Source organism: Stylophora pistillata, chromosome 7, assembly GCF_964205215.1.
Source record: "Stylophora pistillata chromosome 7, jaStyPist1.2, whole genome shotgun sequence".
Classification (NCBI taxonomy): domain Eukaryota; kingdom Metazoa; phylum Cnidaria; class Anthozoa; order Scleractinia; family Pocilloporidae; genus Stylophora; species Stylophora pistillata.
This window is the reverse complement of record NC_142525.1, coordinates 31,366,368-31,391,778: the sequence shown is the minus strand read 5'-3', so window position 1 is coordinate 31,391,778 and position 25,411 is coordinate 31,366,368. Positions and strand designations below refer to the sequence as shown.

The following is a 25,411-nucleotide window of genomic DNA, read 5'->3' as shown; positions in this document are numbered from 1 at the left end:
GACTTCTATTTACTTATAAGTTAATTCAAAGCTATACTTGACCCTCACATGTAAGTAATATAGTACAAAAGGTGGGGATGAGGCAGAGGGGAGGAGAGGAGAGAGATTTTATGGTAACATTTCCCATGGTACTTCCATTTTCAACTCTAGTTTCTGCTCACTAGTCTGTACACTAACAAATGTGTAGCTATAAGCCCATGTAAAAAATGTAAATCAATTTTTAATACATCATAAAGGAATTCATTTTTCCCCAACAAGACTGTTGGGTTGAAATTTAAAACCATGTTTAAGAGGGGTGTGGACAAAACCTGGCCTAGGCCATGGCCTACCCTGTGGCCTACCCTATGGCCTACCCTGTGGCCTACCCTATGGCCTACCCTATGGCCTACCCCGTAGCCTACCCTATGGCCTACCCTGTGGCCTACCCTATGGCCTACCCTGTGGCCTACCCTGTGGCCTACCCTATGGCCTACCCTGTGGCCTACCCTTTGGCCTACCCTATGGCCTACTGGCAGTCAGATTTTTAAAAGGATAGCATTGCTGGAAACCTTTCAACGTTTTCCTGAGTACTGTCTTACCAATGACTTTCTTCTGCTGTTTTGCCAGCCACATTCCGATCAAAATTTCTTAACCTTCTGATAGAATAAGGAAATCGAGGAACAGAAGCCGGTTAAACGCAACTTTTGGGCAAACATCATCATATCAGCTTTCCTTTCAAATTAGTGCAATACTGGCCCTTTCTTTGGAAAAGCAAGTAAAGTTTGCGAAATGTTTACGACGGCGATGTGTGCGTGTTCTGGGGTGCTCGTTGCAAATTCAATACTCTACAGCACTTGAGGGCTCTTAAAAAATTGGCCTGCAACGTAAGGTTTGCATTTTCTTACCTGGATATGTGTGCTCTCCAATATAATGCCATTCATTACATTTTTACACCAGCACTCCATTATACGTTACCAACTGACAGCCTGCATCATAAAGCCGCCATTTTGTATATCCCCTCCTCTCCCCTCCCCCTTAACCTACCGTTATGGTTTAGTGCTGTGATATTTGCCGTGTTTTGTTCCTTCGAATGTTGAAAATCATTTTAGCGACCTCTTAGTATACCCTCTTCAGATTTTATTTTTATGTTCTTAAACATCTGACCACCGGTAGGCCAGAGGGTAGGCCATAGGGTAGGCCACAGGGTAGGCCACAGCGTAGGCCAAAGGGTAGGCCACAGTGTAGGCCACAGGGTAGGCCACAGCGTAGGCCATGGCCTAGGCCAGGTTTTGTCCACACCCATTTAAGAAGTCAGAGGAAAATGCAAACCAGCTATAATCAAAATGTACATTCCCAGTGGTATGTCAATAAGTAACAGCCCCAAACCCCTTTGTTGTTATGCATCAACCTGGGAATGGTTTGACTAAAATCAGCCAATCCCAACAAAATCCAACCAGAAAAGATTAATCTACAAAACTGGCAAACTGCAAATTTCAAAAAAATATACAAATCATGACAAATCATGGTGGCCAAATATCAAAAGCAAGGAGCCAATATGGGCAACATTATTACATTAATATGCAAATTAACAGGTCAAAACAAATGTTGCAAACTCAGAAAGGTTGTCTCACTTTCTCCGTTGCAATTTGCCAGAGTATAATATCTTCTAGGAGCTCTACACTCTACTTACAAAGGAGAGTTTTATTAGTGATAGGTAAAAGATTAAAAACATTCTATATTGATAAAATCAGGTCTACAGAGTTCCATGTTTTCTATTTTTAGGGTCTCCACCTAATATCAAAGTAATTATGAAATTTGGTCATTCTGGTAGGTAATCAATGTCAATCAAACTCAGAATATTGTCCTTCATATTACTGCCATTCATAATCTCCTGATTAACCATCAAACTGGCAAAATGGCTCCTGAGGTGCTCCAGAGCTCTCTTATTCAAATCATTATCATACTTTTCTTTTTCAAATTCATTACTCAACCTGTTGACTTCTTTCTGTAACTTTCTAATTTCAAGCAAATGCTGCTGTTCTATAAGATCCTTCTGACTTTTAAGATTTTTCTCTTTCTCTTTTTCAGTTCTATCCAGCTTAGATTGGAGATGCATCTTGTTGAGCTTCTCTTGATTCAAATCTGCCTGCGTTTGTTTAAGCAAATTCTCTGTTTCATCTCTTTCAAGTTCTAGTTGCTTACATTCCTCCCGAGAAATTTTCAAGTTAGCGTGATATCTTCTCAGATCTTCTTTAAGTGCTCTGTAGTTAACTTTTAACCTCTCATATTTCTTTTTCAATACTCCTAAGTTGCATTTGACAGCCCCCTCTGATTCAGCGACGTCTTTAAACTTTCTTTTCCAAGAATGAATCTCCTCTTGTGCCGATTCCAACATGGCGGCGAGCTTCAGATTTTGCATTTTAGCTTTCTGTAGAAATCTGCGCAAAGTTTGCAGCTCATTTTCACTCCAGATGCACTCATCTTGGTCCTTAAACTTCGGTTTACTCCGTCGTTTCTTCTGTTTTGAAACGATTTGTCGAATCTTCTTCAGTCGCTCAACATCATCCTGCATGTCTTCATCGGTAGATGTTTTCGCCTTTTGTTCCTCGAAATAAACTCTTCTATAAACTTCATCGAGATATTTAAGCTTTGCTGTACTTTTTTCGTCTTTTTCTTGGCTTTTCAGCAACTCATCTACGCTTCCAAACTGGAATTTTGGAGGAAAAACTTCTGCTACCCAGTGATCCGCCATGTTGAATACAAAAAAGGTCAGGCGTTCTCAGACGATACGAACGAGGCTTGGACGCTAGCGTTGAGAGTACCGGGAAAATGTGCTGTGGCCGCGTAAGGCGAACGTTGTTGATCATTGAGCAGTTTCGGAGGTCAACAAGTCTTCGGTTAGTGAATGGTGCAAATTTGTCTCTTAAAATATTTTACCGCCTATGTCCACAGAAAAATATTCTCGGATTGCTGTCCCTCACGGACTAGTCTCCCTCGCAGCCGTTTTTTTTTTGGATGTCACGCAACGCTCCCCCAAAAGAACGGCTGCTGACAACCGAACTACATTCCTTTCTCCGAATTGGCCAATCACAGCTCGGGTTCCATTTTCAGGAACCTCTTCGCGCCAGACTCACCTTTTGAAACTCGTCCAATCAGATATCGTTTTCTATCGAGATCCTCATGTGGAAGACACATGACAAATGGCGGTGCTTGAGGGAGCTTTTCGCAAAGCGTCGTCAAAGTTCAAAATTGTCGAGCTTAATGCTCACCAGAAGCTTGCAATTAAAAAAGTTTTAGTCGAGAAAGAAGATGTTTTTACGTATGATGTTTACGTATGATTTTACGTATTATTTTTGTTAAGTTGCAGGATCCGGGAAATTGTTAATATATCAAGCACTCCCGCTCGTGTTTGAACATGTTACCGATGAAAGTGGTCATATTATTGTTATTGTTGTTGCGTTGTACCAACGTGCGGAAACACTCGATAATTCGGGCCGATTTCCTGTACCGGTGATAAGAAGCCACGAACATAACTAATCGGGTTCGCTCCAGCTAGCAGCGGACTAGCAAATGAAGAAGTACAAGTAGTGTAGGAGACGTTGGCCGACCTAAATCGCAGTGTTCTCGAAGCTTCGCCCGGTTTGTTGACGGCAAGCACGCACTTTTTTCCTCCTGATCTCCATCTGTAGGTCGAAGCAAGCGTTTAGCCCTTGGCCGAGATTGAAAGGCGTCTTGTATTTCCTTTTGATTATTGATGTAATTTACTGTTTCTTATATATTCTGACTTTTAAAATCTGTAGTAACCTCTTGAAATAGTGCGAATAAAGAGTTTCAGTTCAGTTTTTAGCTTCTTGTACTTTCTCAGTTTCTCGCTGAAACTTTAACAACCGCTCAAACAATCTAGCGTTCGTGTCGTTGGCGTAGCAGTTGACGTCTATGTTAAGCGTAGATTCTATGATTTCAACCAAATTGTGAGAAGTTTTCCCAAAAATATAAAGTCTATCTTTACCAGGGCACAACGATGAACATGTGAAACATTTCGAGCTCTCATCGACAAATTTCTTCAGTGTTTCTCCCGACATGATAGCTAGATCATCTGCCACATCCACATTTTCGCGTGAAACCTTACGTCATTCAGATTTTCTGGAATGTGATTGGTCTGTTCAATAGACCGCGACCAAACCACAAGGACAATGAGAAAGGAATGTAGTTTGGTTGTCAGTAGCCGTTCTTTTGGGGGAGAGTTGCGTGACATCCAAAAAAAACGGCTGCAAGGGAGACTTCTCACGGACACGACCTTCAACGGTTTGATGTTGAATTGAACAAAGTAACAGAAATACCGAAAAAAAAAAGACCAAATGTTCGAGCAACTAGTTCGCCGCTCTGGTGGAAAACATATCCGCAAGGGGAAATGCCTTGGAAAAAGAAACATGCTGGTGGACCATCACGTTCTGATGCCAAAATGATTTTGGTGTAATACAAAAGTCGACGTTTTGGAGTTGGCGATAAACACAGCGATTCAAGTTTCGCGGGTTAGTAATAAACTCCCACGCTACTGACTTGCCAGATTCATTGGGAGGTCCAGAAACACTTTGCAGGTCACCTTACAGGTAAGTCTCGTCTAATGTTTGAATTACGAGGTGAAAGACGATGGTAGGTAGATTTAAATAGATTCAGAGAAGGATTTTATTCGGCGCAGATTAAATTTTAATCTCAAAGAAAGGGCATCAGCATCTGGGCACTCGCTTTACCTTCTTTCACGCTTGCATTTACATAAACCATGAAGTTTTATTTAAGTCCAATGCTCTCATTTTTTAGCAGACTTGAGTATGGTCTAGATGGGAACATACTGTTTTTCTGTGGAAACTCAAAATGTTTATTGACTGATGTAAAGGAAAAAATAAAATATTTACATAAGTTGTCCCAACGGCATAATCGCACACGAGCTCGCTGTAAAGCAAAGTTCAAAGTTGGCTTTCTCTAGTCATTAGTATGCATGTGAAACTATGTCTTAATAGTAAATTTTCCTATTTTCTTTAAATTCTACTTCTTACAACACCTAAAGAAAAAAACTTGACTCCTTAAATTCCAGACTGGAGACGAACACAAACTAAAAGATATTCAGAAAATTTGTACATGCTGTGAAACTCAGACGGTGCGTCAATGAATTTTTGTTTCTTTATATAAATACCCCGGGGACTTGAATTAGTAAAACTATTTTTTTTAGCCAGTGATACCCTTATATTTTACCCCAAAATTAATTTTTTGAAATCATACATATTAAAGTCTCAAGAAAATGCGCAACCTCACTACAAGCTATTAGTCACAGCGTTTTGCACTAAAGACGCATTTTACTGAGAAATGGTGGAATGAATTTGCCTTAGACAGTTCTTTTATGGTCATTCAAATGATTATCTACTCTTTCTTGGCATTGTGTTGTGTCTTTATGTGCCATCTGAGGTGTGATGATGTAATGAAAGCCTTTTCACAAAATTGGCATTGGAAAGGTTTCTCTCCGGTGTGTGTTCGCTCGTGTGCTTGGAGGGTGCCATATTGGGTGAATCCCTTGGGGCAGTACCTGCATCTGTAAGGCCTCTCCCCGGTATGTTTGTACATGTGAGTCTGTAGGTTGCGGTACTGAGTGAAGGACTTTGGACACACTTTACACTTGTAAGGTTTGTCATCACTGTGAATGAGGAGATGGCGCTGTAGATGACCGTAGCGAATGAATGAAGCTGAACATATGTCGCACTTGAATGGCTTCTCTCCTTTAAAAATAAGGGAAAAAATACGATACTATTTTCAGTAAAAATACGTGTGTTAAGGTGGAATGCCTACGTATGGCACCAACACTGGGTTTCCAAGTGAAGAGGGACTTGTGAGATTGCCTCTCTTCTTGACGTGGATCAATTTGCCATTATAGCTAACTTCTTTTTCATGTTGCCCTTTAACTTTCTAGTCTCCATCTGCATTCTTTGGTGAGAATTCGGCGTACTTACATGATCTTTTCCTATCTTAGCTGTTAACGGACTTTTTCAAGCTGAGGATCTCTTGAAAATTACCACTTTACTCACAGAATTGATTTGCTTTTAACTCCTCGCGATTTCAATACATTATCAAGCAAACAAGTGGTGAGAATAAATGATGAGAAAATGTAAAGCGGAGAGATAAGAGACTTTTAAAGTATAATATGCAGTTTCGTAGTCAGCCTTACCTTTGTGTATGTACATATGAGTATGCATCTCGTCCCTTCTTGTAAAGGCGCGCCCGCATTCTTCGCACTTGTAAGGTTTCTCCCCAGTATGCAGGCGCACGTGCATCTTCAGGGCACGTGACGTGGTAAATGCAAATGAGCAGACCTCACAGACATAAGGCCTCTCTCCTGTGTGCATGCGGATATGCGTCTTTAAGCCACTGAGGCGGGTGAAATCCTTGGCGCACAGACGGCACTTGTACTTTTCACCATCCTTGATGAAAAGATCTTTGACTTGTTCACGTGCCAGGAAGGTGAACATCGCTGAGAAGGGCAAAGTCCCTGGCGCTCTGGTAGTACCCCCCATATGCGAAAGCACGTGCTTTTGAAAGTTTCCAAACCACGTGAACTCGCGGTCACACTCCTCACATTTATAGGGCTTATTGTTGTTATGGATGAGAAGATGGCGCTGGAGGTCACTAGGGCGTGTGAAGGACATCACACAATAGTTACACTGAAACGGCTTTTCCTTGTCCGATTTAGCTGCCTCTTCTGAGGCGGAATTGGAATAGCGTGAGGGAGATGGAAATGGTTGCCCCAGGAATGAATCGATAGAGGTGGAATCTTCGGAGGGCGGGAAAAGAATCGGAGTCCCCGGATACCGTGACATTTGATGCTGAAATTCTTTTACAACGTTATGAACTGATTCCACACTTGTCTCGTATTCGGACATGTCCAGCGGTACCCAACCGTCCCATCTTGTGGTATCCATGTCAGATGGTTGGATTGAGTCATGTTTTTCAGGGCGGGAATTTTTTTCTTGTGTTTTATTGGTTTTTACTGAAAGAAACAGGGAAAAAGTACAAAATTGAACCTAAAGGTAGTGCAAACAGAGACTCAAGCGGGGGGCCGTAAGGGAGTTCCTAAGTTATATGCTTATACCTATCAACGTTGTCGAAATCCTCATACATTTCAGACCACACAAGCATTTCCTGTTGCGCAGTTTAATTTGATTGAAATTCAAATTGTATTTTAAGCTTTGTTAAGCTCACTGTGGCTTAATTCTTTTTGCATATGTTAAGTCGTAAAATCCAGTTTACACTATTTGTACTCGATGTCTTACCCTTGCCGAAAACTTTCAAGAATAAATGGCGCGGAAAAAGAACTAAGGAATGATAAAACGTATCCAGTTTGATGAAGAGCCTTGATGAAACCTTCGACCTCATTCTTTCATTGTAATACGAGACACGAGAATGCTATGTTCTCGGTATAGCATTGGCAGCCACGTAATTACTCCGAAGTTTGAAAGTAATCATTTGTGAGATGAAATGGAGACTGAATGTTCCACTAATTCAGTTAAAACATTATAATAATAATTATAATAATAATAATAATAATAATAATAATAATATAGTATTTCTTACCGCTTGCAGCCTAAGGCTGAATTACAGGTGCAGTGTAAGGTTGAGAACAGACGTAAGCATATCCAGCGCCTCTGGCAGCCGCTTCAGTCCATCGATCTCACCTTCCCACCCATTCCACCCAGGCCGGAGGACATCCATCACACAGTAATCTCGTGTGTGCGAAATTAACGTCTCCTACCCCAACCCTGAAGGAGACGGGACCTCCATTTATTCGTCCCTATCCGAGAAGACTACAATATCTAACCATTTCTCAATGTTATAGAAAGGTAGCAAATTCTTCTCAATTATTTTAAGACCTTGAGTGTTGGTACGGCTGGGGCTCGAACGCTCGACCTCCCGCACAACAGTCCAGCGCACTATTCATTGGGCTAACTGGGCGGCGATTATGTTGAAATGAGATATTTGTATCATTAAAAAATTACTTCAGAGTCCTAAATTCAAACTCGGTCTTTCTGCAAGTTACTGAGCGAAGCGATTTGTTTATTTTATTTCCTCATTAATGTGTTCTGCGCTTTAACTTAAATAAAGGACTCTTAAAGGTTTTTTATGAGTTAAAAGGGCTGCACCGTATCACTGTTTGAAAATGGAAAATAAAATTAGATGAAACCGACAACTTTAAGACCGCGTCACATTTTGAATCAACTCTTATATATACTGAGAATCGGTCAATTAATTGGAAAATCAGTTAAGAACAAAATTTTAATTTTTTTTTAAACGGCTACGTTCAGGTCATAAAACAGTTCCATATGCCCGGCTGCAGTTTGCAAAACTTTATTTCTGCTACTTCGCCAGCGATGCTGTGACATACTTCTAAAGAATTTTTCTTCCTGGCTCTACTTGCTGGAGCCCTCCACTGACATAAACGTTTAAAAAGGTACCAGCGAAATGTTGGGCGTAACCTGACAAAACACTTAAAGCAAATAATGAAAAACTTTACGACACGGAACGAAATAGGGTCAAGGTGCACCTGCCCAAGCCAGCTCAAAAAAGAGGAAATGACTAAAAATGAAGTAAATACAATAAATAGTAAAAACAGCGAAATAGCTTTCAAGGGCATAATATTAACATGCGACAAGTTTCAAGAAATATTGTTCGCCACTGACCGAAATGAGCCAATTGAAGGTCTTTATTTGTTTTGTTTCTCAAGATATTATCCATCAGTTGTATGCAGTGAGTATATGGTTTGATTTTTAAGATAAAGCCATTGGCGACGAAGCAAGTCGATTTCATGTTCCCTGATTCATTCCTAACCAGCAGTGACTCTGTATTTGTCCCGTCGAATCGAGTATCAGCAGATACCAAAAGGCAATGAAAATTTTGTTCGCGACTAAGGACCCTCGAGCCAAATTTGCGATGGCAACCCTTTGAATATCCCGATGATAGAAATAGATACTAACCCTCGATCGATATTGTATGGTTTTTGTCTCACTCCTTTCACACATGTTTCTTAGCCGAATTTGTACATGTACAGTTGGGTTGAGGTAAGAATATCAATGGGCAATTAATATTTTTAACATATAGTCCAAAACGTCTCAAAAAACAAAAAAAAATTATCAAGGTTAATTTGAAACGTATGTATCTTCAGTAAAAAACCTAGAAATTAATCGTTTGGTAAATTTTAAAAGACTATTATGTATTTACTTTGTACCGGCTTACAACAGCGCTTTTATCTACTTACATTCTAAAATATTTTTTCATTGGGATGTTTTTATTACCGGAAACTGTATAGGAACACAGCCAAGCGACCTGAATGTAGAGATTTCTTATTTTTGGCACGAAATATGCGAAGATGGGGAAGAATAAGTCAAATGAATTCATTCAATTTACAAAAGTATATTTTTGTAGTTATTGTTAAATAAATGAACGATTGTGTTATATCCTTGGCTTTTCTAATACTTTTTTAGCATGGAATAAGAACAAAGCAGAATTTTCTGTACTTATTAAAACTGCTGCCACCTAACGTCTGTGAATGACAAAAACAAATTCGAACACAATGCACATCGCACGATTTCTTTCCTACTGAATGATACTTAAAATGAAATCAATTATATTTAAAGGAGGCCAATTGTATATTCAGGAAAAAATTAAATGACCTAATTCTTTAGAGTCCATTGCATTGCTTTGTTGGCCAAACCGTACTGAGTTTCATATTATTTTAGGTGACACAGTGAAATGAAAAGTCGAAAAACAGCCGGAAAACGTGTAGGCGTAAACTTTGTATCATAAATCTGCCTTTAAGCTAATGTAGAGAGCAGAACCCGCAACTTTCAGCCATTTTTTCGTTTTTGGTAAAAGTTCCAAACACAATTTAAGTAGTTATCCACTCGACTGTTGCTTGTCTAAATTTCCTGTCAGCTTTATTCAAGATTTTTCTTAAAACTGTTTTACATGTCAATATCAGATTCAAGACAGTTCTACAAGCTGACGAAAAGTTCATTTTTCACACAGAGCTTAATGTGAGAACCGCACTTTGTAAGATGCGCTCCGATGAAGGGCATATTTCCAAATTGGTGGCATTTAAAATAAGGTTTCAAATAATAAAATTTGTATCTCTTAAGTGATTTTCCGTGCGCCGCCCTTAAAAAGTGACTGTATGCATCGCTGCCCTTCTACAATGCAAGTCTCGTCCCCTAAGAATTTGTCGCACCCTGTTTATTTAGCGGTTCACCCGTATAAAAGTTTAAAATTGGGGTTGGCAACTCGTGGAAATTTTCTGTGAGTTGTTTGTTGACTCTCAGTGCCATCTGAAAAGCACATGGAATAGCGGGTGGGATAGCCCTTTCCCTGGGTTAATTTAACTTTGCCTTTATCTTTACAAGATTTAACCTGCGATATGCCAAACAGCTAAATAGAACATGAATTATTTAAAAAGGGCCCTTTCTCGAAGCGACCACTTTTTAACACCTGTGTTAAAGAGAGAAGCAAAAGGTGATTCTCTTACTAGGAGACTAAACATTTAACGAAGGACGGTGGTTTAACTGTTCCAATCTTTGTTGTTCCATTCAATTGGGGTTCACGTTTTTACGTTCCGGTGAACTCTGTGACTCTCGACGGTTTACATTTACCTCAAAATTACGTTTAATAAAAACATGATATAGATTTATAAACTTCTCTTTGTATACATAGTAGATTTTAATATCAATTTTGCGGTCAGTCCTCGCTACGGATATCTCCTAATCTGACGGATTTAAAATTGTCCGTCATTAGCAATTTCATTGCGATTTTCACATTTTAAGTCCCTTTTTGAATCTCGCAGAGCTGTCGCATTGACTGTTAAGCGTTCAAACTCGATACCATTCACTGATCGGGAATATTGCTCTATCAGTCATTGAGTGCAAAACATTCAGTTTCGATACAAGAGCACTCTTAAAGAAAGCAATTCTTGAGAGTCTTGATTGTGGGATCTTAGACTATAGACGACGATAATGTTATCCGACTTGAAACAATTTTTTCTTTAAGTGAACTGATTATTTACTTTTGAAGATGTAGTGGTTTGTTGACTTTTCGTAGCAGGTTGAGTGAACTTTCTTCATGGTAAGCTCGGCAGGGATTCTCAATAATTTCACCGATTTACTCTGTGATATGTGAAAACGTGTAGTTAATTTTCTCACCCGTGAGCTTTTGGCTATTTCACTTTTAGGCCAAGGCAGGAGCCTTTTTGAGAGCCACTTTTTTAAACAGAAGAAATTCGTTTACGGAAAATTAGCCGGATTGGGGCGGGCATATTTGACATCTACTTGTTACATCTACAAGCCACAATATTTTGTAAAAGTCGTGATTTCAGCTACTTTCAATAAGATTTTATAAAAGTATTTTACCTTCTGCTCCCCTGCTGAGATGAGACGTTATTCCAGTTGATTTCTTGACTAAGAATGACTTGGGCATCTTGAATGGTAACTAAACAATGTTCTTGACGCTAGAGTAAATATTGGCGTTAGGGAACCAAAGCGAGCATCAAAACCTAGATTGACACTGAAATGGTTTTCTCAAGGAGCAATGTAATGTGCAATGCACCTGCCAAAAATTGACCAATCACATGGCTTCACGTTCCGCAGCGCGCATGCGCGAGCAGTGCACTTCACAATGGAGGAAGCGCAGTTGTAAAGAGCGATATTGTTTAACGCTGTAACCCGTTAATTATTTCACATTGTTCGTTAGTTTTCTGGTCTAATTGGAGAGTTGTTCGTGTTTATGGCAGAAATAATTGTACGGTTTGTACGAGGAGAGTGAAAATTTCTTAACAGCTGTCGCTAGCTTTATTTGTACGGATATGTTACTCGAGGCTATGAAAAGCTCTTTGAAAGCAGGAAACTTACTTTCAAGGAAGCTTACCGTTTTATTTATTTTAGTCTTTGTAGCACTTCAGTACTTTCCTATTACTCAATCACAACAACGGCAAACCTAAAATGTAAACTTTTTTATTCCATTTAACAATAAAGTAAATTTTGCCATGATTCTTAGCCACAAACAATCCATTATGAATGAGAGAGACAAATTGTAGAGGATTACATTAAGGCTTCGCAATTAAGAGTTCTCCTAATGAATAATTCTGTTTGCTTCAAAGTGCTGCTAGCCGTAATTACCTGACTAAACGCTACCCACGTAGGAGAAAAATAATAATTGCTTTTTATGTCAGCGGCCGAAAATACGCCCAGTAAATAACTTTTTCACTCTTTCCTTTTCATATTTCCCCCCTCGGGGAAAAGGAAGCGGTCAGTAATCTCTTCAAAACATGACTGATGTTTGAAATATCCTTTCAACAACCGGTGGTTTAGTTATATCGACGATATAACGGCGGTGGTTAGATAGATTTTCGCTTTGATTGCTAAATCACCAAACAAACAACAGATTGAAGTTCTTGAAGGCTGACTGCATCCGCTACGTGAAACAAGAACTACAGCATAATTTAACAAGAACGATGTGTACGTCAAAAGGTTATCGAACTCCGAAAAAATCCTGTTTATTGGACAGATGTTGAAATGGCGTAGAAGATAAATTTGTGCTTTGCATTGATTGTATGTTATCTCCAGGGAGCTTTGAGCGTTTGTAATAAATGGTGTGATTAATCTAATTTCAGTTACTAAGCCTTGAAGATTTATCAGTTAACACTAAAACCAAAGAAAGATTTTAGTTACTGTATATCTAGACATTCGTCCATTGATTTGCAACTGGAATCAGACAGTTTCCGAACCTTAAGTCGTGAAAAACGCATGAAACAAATTTTTGCTTATAAATAACAAACTGTGATCTTTTCCCCCTCATTCTCTTTTTTTCTTTTTGAGCTCTCGAAAATCAAAGATTATTGTATCATGCATATGGTTAGTGAGATCTTTTGTGAAAGAAAGCCGCTTCGAGTTTGTTTCTTCTGGTGTAATATATTTACTTTACATCTGAGAAACCTTTGCAGTCAGTTAAGAAAAGAAAATCCTTTTTTTTTTTAAATCGGTGGCTAGGAAAAGGTACAATAATAACAGTACGTATGAAAATGATTGAACAAGTACACCACTCAAATCATATCTCTTTGTAATTCCCTGGAAATTGTATTTATACATAGAACCTTTTGTTTGGAATTTTGTATTGTAAGCATCGACATTTTGTATTAATCATTACTCAACCATTAAGTTGGAGATAATTTTGGGGAGTTTGGCTGACATTCAACAAAAGAACAAAAGCATTTGCCGTGGAAAGAGAAACAGTCTTGGAACACCTCTTTTTACATATATTTTAGCAGCGAAAAACCTACCTGGAAAAAAATTGACACACCAGGAAGAAAACGTACCTGTTACATTTACTTACAGGTAAAATTTACCGTGGCCCAGTTAAATATGTCTTGAAGAAAGGCTTCGTGTCTTATGTCTCTCTGAAGTCTGTATTCAAATTGCGCTTTTTCATAACATAAAAGAAACAAACACAATGCACGCAATCAAATTATATACTGATATTGGTCGGCACTCGAGGTTAGTTGGGGCTGTGCCGCTTAATTAGTAAACTAGTTTTGACGGTGAAGACTTTGGCATCGAACGACAGTGAAGAGATTAAAACAAACGAAACTTAAGACCGACATTGGTTTGCTACCACTTTTTATTCAAAAGCTCAATAAGATAATAGGAATCCACAGGCTTAACAGGTAATCGGAGATGTGACAACTTCCTGTAAACAAATCTGAGCGAAGTTTGTATTGTTTTTAAATCACAAGTGACGCCAGTGAAATTAAGAAAATAAGAATGGCATTGTCACAGATTGGAGACAGAAAGTCAACTGCCATCCTTCTGAAACTCAGTCAGCGTTTGCTGAGAAAACACTATTCATTAAGTTATTTTTCAGTGCTCGTGCTAGGTACTTTGTGTATACCATGTGGCAAATCTAATTGTTCGGTGTTTCTTTTAATGAAAAAATGTCTCTGGGACCCAACTGGTCGTTCTGGAAACTATTCGAAACCAAACACCAACGCAATAAGTAAATACTTTCTTGCAAACATTTGTACTTCTCAGACTCAAATAATTTTTTTATTTCATGTTTTGTTTGATTCCGGACAGTTTCTTATTGCTGAAAAAGACTAATAGCATAAACCACAAACCTCCCACTTAGCAAATTAAACCAAGATTTAAAAAGGTGACTGGGAAATTGTCACATAAATTAAATAACAGAATGAATCAATCTGTTTCGTAACTTGGGGGAGACCGTAACAGTCAGTTGAAACTTTCACCATCACCTCATTCAGAATCTGTTATAACTCGGCCAAAATTTCACCATGAAACACCAAGAACTCGGCTAAATCCAGAATCTACGTGACCATACATTCTCTGGGTTTGAATTCATCGGTGTTAAAACAAGATTACGCGCATGCGTCACTACTCAAGGCTTCATAAATAATTCAAACAGAAGTTAAAAGGAAAAAATATGTCAATTGGGTGTCAACACTTATGGACATCAGGACTGTTGTTCAAAGTTCGTTCGAAACCAACATTTTCACACTTTGAGTTAGAGTTTTCAATTGTGTCTTGCTCTGGCAGTAACATCTGCTAATTGCTTTGCTCGTCCTATTTTCACGTCCTGAAAACACCTTTTAGTAATTCTATTGAATTCGCTTTCTTGGGTTTTTCCTTTATGCATTTGTTCGGTTTTTTGGCCGACAGAAAAGGGATGTTAATGTTTTCTGCCCTCTTAATCACAAACCGTGGCTGCATTAATTTCCTTCATGAGCAGAAAGAAAGTTAACGTGAACCTTATTGGAATATGATGATTTCAGTCCTTTTTACGTAGATCTCAACCTTAGAGCTCCAAATTTCCAGGAATAACTAAACCAATAAGTGAGGGAGTTGATTATATCGGTCATGAAATAAAGCTGAACAAACCCTCTCTTAGCTATTTACTTTTTGACCGAAAAAAATGTTTCCTACGTTTACAGGCAAAATTATCTTTCATGAAAAGCACAGGTTAAGTTTAGACAACGTTTGTTTGATTTGCCTCTAACTCAAATTTTTCATGGACAGCATCTTCTATACTGCTGTATTAATTTCTTTGTGTTTCCTCCGCGAAAGTACAAAGTAAGAATTCTTTGATTCTCTTCTGATGTTCTTCGTGTTTTGAAGAACGAACAGTTACAAATATGATTGTTCAATTAAAACCAAACAAAAGAAATATGAATACAGATATCGCGAAAAAGAAGATATTTCTCAGATTGATTTTATCATTTGTTCCATGTGCGAGGAAGTACCTGTGGGTTGTAATCTGACTGAATAATAAAGCCAAAATTTGGAATTCCTCACGGACGTATCTTCACACTAACTTGAATAACGAATGCAAACCCACACCATAACATGAACCAGTAAGGCATCGGAGTAATCTTTTACAATATTTCCAAATAACTTAAGACCGCTCGACAAAAAATGTTTGTTTTTTTGCCCTATTACAATTACACGTGCTAACCAGACAAGTCTCAGATACATGAATTTGTTGCAGGTAAAAATCATTGAACTATTTCATCCCACCTAATACAGCGAATCTGAGTGAACACAGATAAGTAAGCTTGGAAATTTTCATTATTATCGTAAAAGTTATTTCATACAACTATGTGTAAACAAAAAAACTAAAAAGTATTTGAATTTTTTGACGGTTAAAGATTTTATTTTTGTTTTATTTTCACGTAAATTTTCTGGCCCGCCAAGACACAAGCTAGTTGTAATCATGTTTGTTTTCTTTTGAAGTCTGTCTGGTCTTTCTAAAATAGTAAAAATTTAAGGGACTATTAAAGAAAAAGAAAATAATTATAAATGGGGAAAAAGTTATTTGAGAGTTTCTTAAACAAATATTGAACTCGTACAAATTTGCTTTACCCGTTAAGAAAGCAATCGTCTATATGAAGCACTTCAAAAATCTGTTGATTGTACAATGAAAAGCCAGGTTCAGTACTTAATAAGGTGAGAGAACTGCGCTTCGCTTCACACGTGCTCGTCATAATGTCGTTTAGTCTGAATAACGAACGACACCGACAGTCTTAACTTGTCTCCACTGAACCGAGTTATCACAGTCAGTAAGTTCCGTTCTAAAATTTTTTCTTTTATTAGCTAGAATTCTTAATAAGAGCAAAATTCCAAAAATACGAAACGTCGTATGTTAGCTTATCCCTCACCCACTGGGAAAGAAATGAACACCTCCTAATTTCTATGAGTGTACTTTACCTTCTGGGATTTGAAAAAAAGATTTTAGACTTCAAAAGTAAACTTGTTTGTTAATTCAAAAATAGGTTGAAAGATGGGGAGGTTCCGTACAGCTTTTCACTGAGTTGGAGAAACAAGATACGAAAGTAAACAGTACTTATGAGTATGATGCACAGGAACCGCATGAAGATTTCTTCTCTATTATGTTTATGTAACAATTTGAAAATATATTCTCCATTGTGGTACGTTCTCATAGTTGTACTTTTAGATTTGTGATTTCTTGTTTGGGCGGTCATCGCAGCAGGTTCTAGGGCTAAATTTTTTTTAAGGAAGTAAAACAGACGTGGCAACTCAAAGCGGTAGCAACTTTACCATTTCACCGTGACTCACCAAAGGCCAAAAAAATGTGACTAGGTCGCTTGATGTTGTTGGAGAGATATCATACAAATATTATATTCGAAGCAATAATAATTTGTGCCGCAGTTAAAGCTAAAATATGGAATCCCCGTTTCAAGCTTAATCAGTTATTTTCGTTTTTCTTGTCCACTGAACGAATGTAGACAATGTTACACGCCGGAAGAATCATTTCTGTGTAAGATAGACATAGACTACTTCAGTTTACAGTGATATGTACTTTGGCTACTAAGATTTGCCTTTCTTTCATTAAGTGTGAAAATTTCCCTTGCCGTAGAACAACCCTTAGACTTTCCTTCAGGATTGGATGCATTTCGATGAAATGTTCTCAGGAAGCTTTGCATTAAATGTCACGGAAGCGTAATAAACTTTTCTGGCAATTGAAGTCTTAACTTTACTAACTTTGGCTAACGAGTAATGAAAAGTACGTGGGTGGCAAAACACACTCTGACAAAACCACACGATCAGTTCTTGCTCAGGGTTAACTTTATTAAATATAGTCAATATAATCATGTTTTTTTTTTTTCACATCCACGCACACATCCTTGTTTTAGGATCTTTTCGCTTGGTAATGCCTATGAGCCGTGACGTCAACGAGAAATACTCATCTCACCCCAGACCCCGTAGGTGAGCTCCCCTCCAGTAGACAAGAGAGAATGTCAAGGTGGCTGCCGCTTGTGCACTCTTCTTATTTGCAAAGTTGATTCAACGTATTACTTGATTGTTTTCTGTATCAAACAGTTTATTAAACAAGATTCAACAACAGCCAAAGTTTTTATAAAGCTAAAACGAGTTTTCGCTCTGTCATTAAGTACAACCTCGAACGGCGTTGACGCCGACGTTCTCTAAACGACTAGATAAAGTCGTTTGATATTAAAAAAGAAAAACGTAGCTGATTTCTTTGGAAAGTCACAGAACAGCTGAAATAGCTTACAGGGAATACAGGATGTGAATTGTAGGGACGGCTAATGATAAAGTGGAGAGTTCACATGAGAAGCAAGTGGCTTTCCTGTCTACAGACGGGTCTCCAATACAGCACAGGATAGATAGAGTTCTAAGGTATCACGGGATGTACTAAGTTCCAAGGTATCACAGGGTACGTTGAGTTTCATCAAGTTTCTGGCTATTGGCCCAATGTCTCTCTCACCATTAGCTGCTACTCTGAAACGTTCCTTTGGGCTTGATCTTTTGCATAGAATCCGATAAAATTCGCGTCGATAATTCATCGAAAAGATCACGTAAAGAATTGGATTAATGGCACTATTATAGAAACCAAACCATGGGATTACAAATTTAACTTGCTTGGGAATCTCCAGGAAAAATTTAAAATTATAAGTTGCAATCATCTCTAGAACTTGGAATGGAAGCCATGAGAGAGAAAAAACCACAACCACTGTTACCAACATAACAGTCGCACGTCTGCTCGTTTTCTGAACTTTTTTGTTAGCAATAGGATTCTGATGTCCGGGTAATTTTCTCCTACAAAGGTGCAATGCGGCCAGGAAGTAGGACACAGTGATTGCAAATAATGGAATGGCGTAACCTATGACAAATAAAATAAGGGTGTAGACGTCACGTGACAATGCCGACCAATCCTCTGTACATATCACAGTTTTTGTTTTCTCTTCTTGCTTCGTGGTCGTCACAAACATCACTGGAATCATTAAAGCCAATGCGCCGAGCCAAATCACGGCGATTGCGAATCTCAAAACGTTTGTTGTCACTATCGTCTTCAAAGGAGATAAGACGGCAAAACTGCGATCCAAAGAAACTGCCACTAAACTGAACACTGAGGCGGCCAAGGAACCAACTTGAGCTGAGTGGAAGAACTTGCATAACGCAGTGCCCATGAACGTGCCAAACCATCTATTCCAAATGAAACAGAATTTGAGAATGTAAGGAAAATCTATGGTCATGAGAAGATCCGCAACAGCCATGTTGGCGATGAGGATGTTTGTTGAGTTCTTCATCTGTTTTACTGTGTAAACGATGTAAATAACTAACGAGTTACCAATTGTTGCCAGTATAAAAGCGGTAACGGCCATCACTGTGACTCCGATTTGAATGTCGCGCGGGACCAGGAATCCTCCGTCGGGAGGCGCTTCGGTGAAATTGTACGTCATGTTGAAGGCACCAGCAGGTTCTATAGAACAAGGCAAAGGTTTAAATGATAAACGGAAAATGATGAAAGAGGTTTCTGTGGTCGGAACGTAGAATCAGAAGCTTTAACCTTGACAAATTATAGTCTTTGAGCACTCATTTTCAGTCATGCAACGGGAGATAATCCTCAAGAGCTCCATTGCGCAAAGTCTGAGAGAGAAAGAATACTTTTGTTTTGATCATTCCGGTCAACTGACATTGATAAGGCTCAGTTTATTGAAGAAAAACACTCATTTCCTCCGACGTTTCCGGATAAAACATTTTGTCGGAAAGTGGCCACCGGCCAATATGAATCAAATAGCCTTAAAAAAGAGGTTTCTTAAAAGGGAAAACAAAAATTGTTGAATTAGATTATAGTAGTCAGTCTTGCTGTGTAATGCGAAGAGGAAGGTCTCGTTTAAACCTTTGCTCTCCGTATTCTTTTTTCCTCCTTTATTATGAATAGCTCGTATTTAGAGAATTGTTGGTATTTCTAATTGGAAATGAACCAAATATTTAGGTGTAAGTTGAGTTGATAGAATTCAAAGGGCAATTGATGATGCGGATTATTCTTGTGGTATATTTTTAGATTTCAGTACGGCATTTGATACCATACATCATGAGATATTGTCAGGAAAACTGGAGTTTTATGGCATACGTGGGATTGCAAACCAGTGGTTTAGTTCATATCTTGCAAATCGTTTGCAACAGTCACTATAAATGGTGTAACTTCTACCTCTGTCAATATTTCATGTGGTGTTCCTCAGGGGTCAGTCCTTGGACCAATTCTCTTCTTGTTATATATTAATGACTTTCACTATTGCTTTAAATTTTTTGATTTCCATTTATTTGCTGATGATACTAATTTATTTTGCAAACATAAAAATCTCACTTCTCTACAGGCAAGTATTAAGAGCAAATGTGGCCAAAAATCGAACATTTTCAAAAATATTGTGGCAACAGCCAAAAAATCGATTCGGCTCATATTCTCAAGTTAGGTAGGCCCTATGGTGAAATAAAGCACTGCATACTTCGTTTGGCTGAATATCGATTTATTTTCGAGAAAATCGATAATAACGGCTGAATTTCGCCAAAATGCCGCTTTTGAAGCTCAAAATTTCTGACAAATCTCAGAGCGTCGCGCCACGAACTGAAAACACTTGAACCGATAAAAAGTACCAAATCTTGAAAACAACATCAATACATCTGTTGACGGCAATTTGAGCAATTCTTGATCATTTATTTACACAATCTAATTGAATTTATCCGACCCTCTTCTAACAAGATTAAAAATAGGTCAAAAGTAACCCGTTATTTAACTATGTGGTAAATAAAATAATCGACAGAAAATCTGGCTTTTGGAAGGCGAAGTGTGGTTCTTTTCGATCTCCAAAGGATTTTTTGGGGTAATGATTTTGTGCGATTTAATCAAATTTTGAAGTTGGGTAAAATGAGCTGATTTGACAGTGCCGTCAGTTATTCGAAAATGTACACAAAATTCAATTGTTTCGCATTTTGCATCCAGTCTACAGCTTATTTAACATAATATCATCTTACCTCGCCTAGTGCAAAGCTTGGTTTGGGGTAGACGAGCGGCTCTAAGTTCGAGGCGCCGAGTTCCTTTTGATATATCAAACCATGCTCAATAATATATCGCCATATAAAGCATTGATTGGCTTTGGACTTCGATAAGAAGTAGTCATTCACTTCTTAAATTTAATTTATCATCGTGGAAGGAACTGTCAAGGAGATAGACAAAACATGGGTTTGTTTACTCTCTTTTTCCTTGTTAAATCTAGATGTCAGTCTTTTTCCAATGGGCGTGAACATACTGGTCTGACCAGACAACAGGCTTATGTTAAATTTGTCTTTACGCATCAGCTACGCTCTATGATATTTCGTATTTCGCCATATAATGTGCATTGATGGCTTTGGACCCGACCATATTTGAGGGGATAGATCACTGCTTGTTTGGCTACCTTCTTGGGAAAGAATACTAAATAACTAACCAGTTGAGTTAATTTTTCAAAGCCTCTGTTTCCAAAATGCAAGTACCGTATTTGACTGATGTAGGTATACCGACTCGCACTCGAGTCTGCTGTATCAGCTGGTGCAATGATTACTCGAAGCGTTTCTTGAGTTCTGAGAGACGCAGAAATGGTTTCATTTCCAGGTGTAAGTTTTTTTTTTTGTTTGGACCGCTACCGGGAAAATATGAGTGTGAATAATGTGAACGTGTGCTACCTGGGTCGTAGTCTTACTACTGGCACGAGTAACTTACAAGGCACAGTAGCCTCTGGAGAAGAAACAGTACAGCTTTACAACTTTATTTACTATTTGACAAGTATTTGACAGTACAGATATAAAGCTATTGAACGTTGGCTAGTACAAAAATTTCAGAAAGAGTCGTGATTTTCCAGGTTTGACCCTAATAAAACTTCTTTTAAGTAAACAAATATTCAAACACCCACTTATCTCTGTTGCACATCTGCAGTGATGCATGATGGGCTATGCCCTTTGCAGATCTTTCGCTCTTTTTTGTTCTAAAATAGGCTTCATCCAACCAAATACCATGAAACATTAAATTATGATACATTGAATCATGATTAGAGTTAGATAATTGTTTGCTCCTGTTTCGTGTACTGGGTAGCACTCAACCTAAGTTCCTGTAGCCACGTGCTTCACAGTCCAATGTTTCATTTTTGCATTTTATTTCAGTAGACTTAATTTTTAATTAATTAGCGTTATTCCGCACACGTGAAACATGTTTCTGAACTAGTTACATTCCGCTTACATTTGGTTCACAGTTCGGTTGTGAAGTATTTCAACGAAATAGAAATAGAGAAACCCCGTGATACGCTTTGTAAACAATCATTATCAGGAGGTGTTGACTATCCTGCCAAGTTGTTTATCTACTATTGAGGGAGCAATGCAACAATTTTAGGACTGCAATCGTCTTTTGTGATATTTCAATATGGACAGTAGGATGATATTATGTTAAATAAGCTGTAGACTGGATGTAAAATGCGAAACAATTGAGTTTGCGTGTGAATGTGTTCATTTTCGAATAACCGACGCTACCGTCAAATCAGCTCATTTTATCCAACTTTAAAATTTGATTTAATCACACAGAATCATTACCCCAAAAAATCCTTTGGAGATCGAAAAGAACCACACTTCGCCTTCCAAAAGCCAGATTTTCAGTCGATTATTTTATTTACCACATAGTTAAATAACGGGTTACTTTTGACCTATTTTTCATCTTGTAAGATGAAGGTCGGATAAATTCAATTAGATTGTGTAAATAAATAATCAAGAATTGCCCAAATTGCTGTCAACATATGTACTGATGTTGTTTTTCAAGATTTGGTACTTTTTATCGGCCCAAGTGTTGTCAATTCGTGGCGCAACACTCCAAGATTCGTCTGAAATTTTGAGCTTCAAAAGCGGCATTTTGGCGAAATTCAGTTGTCGATTTTCTCGAAAATAAATCGATATTCAGCCAAACGAAGTATGCAGTGCTTTTTTTTACTATAAGGCCTACCCAACTGGAGAATATGAGCCGAATCGATTTTTTGGCTGTTGCCACCAAATGTTTGACCGTTGGTAACATTCGCTCTTAATGTAATTTGGCTGCCTAGCCTTGTTAACGTTCTAGTTATTTTAGGAAGCCAACACCCTCTTAGTTTTAATCTTTTTTTTATTTGATGTTAATTTAATCTTCTCAAGAATAAAGGTGAATAAAGTTGTTGTTGAAGGAGATTTCATAAATTCGGGAGTATGAAGTTAACCAAGTTTCATTTTTAAATAGACTACCACCCCTAGTCTACAGGGATCATTTTATTTCATAGAAACTACGATACAGAGCTTTTGATCGCTTCTCATATATAAGCTCTGCTGAAACACCCTCTCAGGATCAGAGCTCAGTTGTCTTCTCGTTTGGACAAGTTAATTCCATAATCTATTCTTATTCTAGTATCAGAAAAATCATTCAGCCAAGCACTTGTCGTATGAACGGCACATTGCATAATCATAGGGAATAAATCTTTATTAAAACCCTAAACGTCTTAGGTTTAACGAAGGATACAGACCTTACCTGTATAGTTCATGAGGTCTCTCATTTTCGGCTGACAGATTCAAGCGCTTGTATTTCCTTATTAGGCCTCTTGATAAAGAAGGAAGGAGAACTAAATGAGTTCACCTTTTACAAAGATAAGTTTTTTCAACTTGAACCACCCGAAAGGCCTTTTATTACGACTGGATTTAAAGGCCTTTTAGTGGTAGTTCTAGTCATACTGAATGGCAACAAATTTTTTCTGTGGCCTTCCGTGTTGCTCGTCAGTTGTTATCGTTCTGAGATTCTGCTCTCCTTGAGCTTAATACCTGCCTGCATCATCAGCAGTTGACGAGAATGATGTTTGAAACGAAATGCGCTTTCTCAATCACAAAGATGAAGGTTTAGTCCAAACAATTCCATCTTTAAAACATTATTTAAAAAGACTAAATTTCTGGGAGACTTGGTCACACGGACACAAAAACAGACAATGTGAAAAATCATGATTTACTTTCTTCATCCGCTTTCCTCTCCAAACTTACTTCACGAATGTATCTGACTTAGAAAGAAAGCCCCAATTTATCGTTATTTTCAATTTGCATCGGGATCATTTTCCTTAAACTTTTTCGTTTGATGACGCTTGATTAACGCCTTATAAAATTATCTCGCATGGAAATCTTTCCGTGTCCTAAATTTATGTTAATTTCTAATTAAACTTCATTCCAAATGCTGCTCTTTGAATAGAAAAGGGGAAAAAAACGCTCACACACGCACATACACTTGTAATTTTTTTTTTTTTTTTACAATTTTAGCAACACTCCACGTAACACTCCCAATCTTAGAATATTTGAATGCTGTCCTTCAGTAACATATTTGATGAAACAATATGTTGCCGTTGAGCGGCGAAAGCTCGGAGTTCTACAATATTTTACAGTGATTCAAGGCCACATTAGTGTTTTTATTGTTGTTCGGACGTATTATGATGTAATCGCGTGCACACATGCGCCGTTCGGTTAGTTACCATGTTTGTTGTAAACTTTTACCGTCGGTTTTTCCCTAAATAAAGGATAAAATGTTCTTCAAATTGCAATCCGGCTGAACAATTGTTTTACCCAATCTTAGAATAAATTCACACCCCTCAAAATGAAAATGCTTCTACATGCAGTTCATGTGAATAGATGTTGAGGAACTTGAATTAATCTCAATCGCACTTTCAAAAGGAACAAATTTATCCCTCAGTCTTAGTGAAACTCCTTTGATAACCGTTCGATTTAATACAAATATTCTCAAATATGGTATTTTTTCTTAGTTTAGCCGCCCATTTTCTCCTTTCTCGGCATGGATTCAAATTCACCTTTCTTAAACCTACAGATAGAAGCTTGGGATACTACAGGTACTAGAAGTCATTCCAATTGCTATCCTCACCGGCGGAATGAGTTCCGGCGTCGTTTATGAATTTGGGCTCGAAACTTACTAAAGAAAGTTGTTTATAATAGTTTCGACAGTAAAACTTTAGGCACCTTCAGTAGTAGAAGTATTGACCCGATGTGCTCCGCAGTCTTTGAGAGGAAAGCAATGCCAAAATCTTTACGCACACAGCAGTTACCGGTATATCGTGACTTCACCGCAACTGTTTCACAAAGCGGTGATAAAAGACAAACGGTGATATAGCATCCCTAAAGTTATGCAGAGCATAAGATCCTTAACTACTTCATTCAAATTATGATAATTTTTAAAGTTGCATTGTAATTGAAATCGTACCAGTTTTTGAATCAGTTGTTAATTGGAAAAAAATTGTAATTTGTGGAAAGTATTGTAGAAGACATACCGGGGAAAAACCGATAAACATGGGACGCCATTTCTGCCTTATGACACTATGTGTGTTTTTAGAAGTATGTGGTAGTTTTATCGTTATGTATTGTCTCTTAACTTGGTTTACCAGAAACCCTGAGTGATCCCATCATTTTATCATACTCGGTGTTTATTCAGCTCTGTGCGGTGGTTTTCCATTGTGCATATTGATTTTATCACTTATGGTACCACATTAACTAAACATGAAAACGTATGAGACTGTGAATAGACCCTTAGGTTGTGACCTTTTCAAGAAAGATGGTTCTTGTTTTGAACTCGCGAGTGTAATGCATAGCTTGAAGATATCGAGCAGTTATCCTAGTGTCATTTTCCCTGGGTATTATCGTAAGGCTTTGAGAGTCGACCTGCGGTGGCTTCGGTAGACCTCATGAGTATGGCTGTGTACCGTGAACTGACCACAAGAGCATAGGGTGAATTTCATCTGAATCTGCATGATTAACTTTTTAAAACTATCCATCGTTCATTTCTTTTTGATCTTGAGAAATCGTTTACTTCTAGCACTCCTAAATATAAAGCAGAAAAAAACATCTGTCTTAACATCGTAGTCCTCTAAAGAACCTGCATGGCATGACATGGGGTTGACGATTAAAGGTACCAAAATTAAAACAAATTTTAACCACGTTAAATTAGTCTTGAAATCTTGCTCCTTTTGACGCTCGCAATAATTGAATGGCCC

The 25,411-nt window shown here is 38.1% G+C and overlaps 3 protein-coding genes and 1 long non-coding RNA gene across 5 annotated transcripts; 1 reads left to right on the top strand and 3 right to left on the bottom strand.

The window, feature by feature from the left end:
- Positions 1-1,660: 1,660 nt before the first annotated feature.
- LOC111331894 (uncharacterized) lies at positions 1,661-4,117 on the bottom strand. Its single transcript, XM_022937108.2, has one exon. The coding sequence runs from the start codon at positions 2,729-2,731 to the stop codon at positions 1,799-1,801; it is 933 nt and encodes a 310-aa protein (XP_022792843.2). The 5' UTR covers positions 2,732-4,117; the 3' UTR covers positions 1,661-1,798.
- A 641-nt stretch (positions 4,118-4,758) lies between these two features.
- LOC111331882 (uncharacterized) lies at positions 4,759-11,580 on the bottom strand. 2 transcript variants are annotated; one of them, XM_022937090.2, is made up of 3 exons: positions 11,415-11,580; positions 6,194-7,012; positions 4,759-5,747 (listed from the first exon to the last, which is right to left on the bottom strand). In XM_022937090.2, the coding sequence occupies exons 1-3, from the start codon at positions 11,479-11,481 to the stop codon at positions 5,395-5,397; spliced, it is 1,239 nt and encodes a 412-aa protein (XP_022792825.2). In that variant the 5' UTR covers positions 11,482-11,580; the 3' UTR covers positions 4,759-5,394. The 2 variants fall into 2 exon arrangements, with proteins under 2 accessions (XP_022792825.2, XP_022792833.2); XM_022937098.2 differs by lacking the exon at positions 11,415-11,580 and adding an exon at positions 8,994-10,401.
- Positions 11,581-15,570: 3,990 nt separating this feature from the next.
- On the top strand, positions 15,571-17,362 carry LOC148727450 (uncharacterized). The gene is made up of 3 exons (XR_015990079.1): positions 15,571-15,619; positions 16,343-16,498; positions 17,225-17,362. It is a non-coding gene; the product is annotated as an uncharacterized LOC148727450 (long non-coding RNA).
- Positions 17,139-25,381, bottom strand: LOC111331733 (RYamide receptor-like). Its single transcript, XM_088728788.1, has 2 exons — positions 22,906-25,381; positions 17,139-18,813 (listed from the first exon to the last, which is right to left on the bottom strand). Exons 1-2 carry the CDS (start codon positions 22,928-22,930, stop codon positions 17,684-17,686), a joined length of 1,155 nt encoding a protein of 384 aa, XP_088584914.1. The 5' UTR covers positions 22,931-25,381; the 3' UTR covers positions 17,139-17,683.
- Between the last annotated feature and the right edge of the window lie 30 nt (positions 25,382-25,411).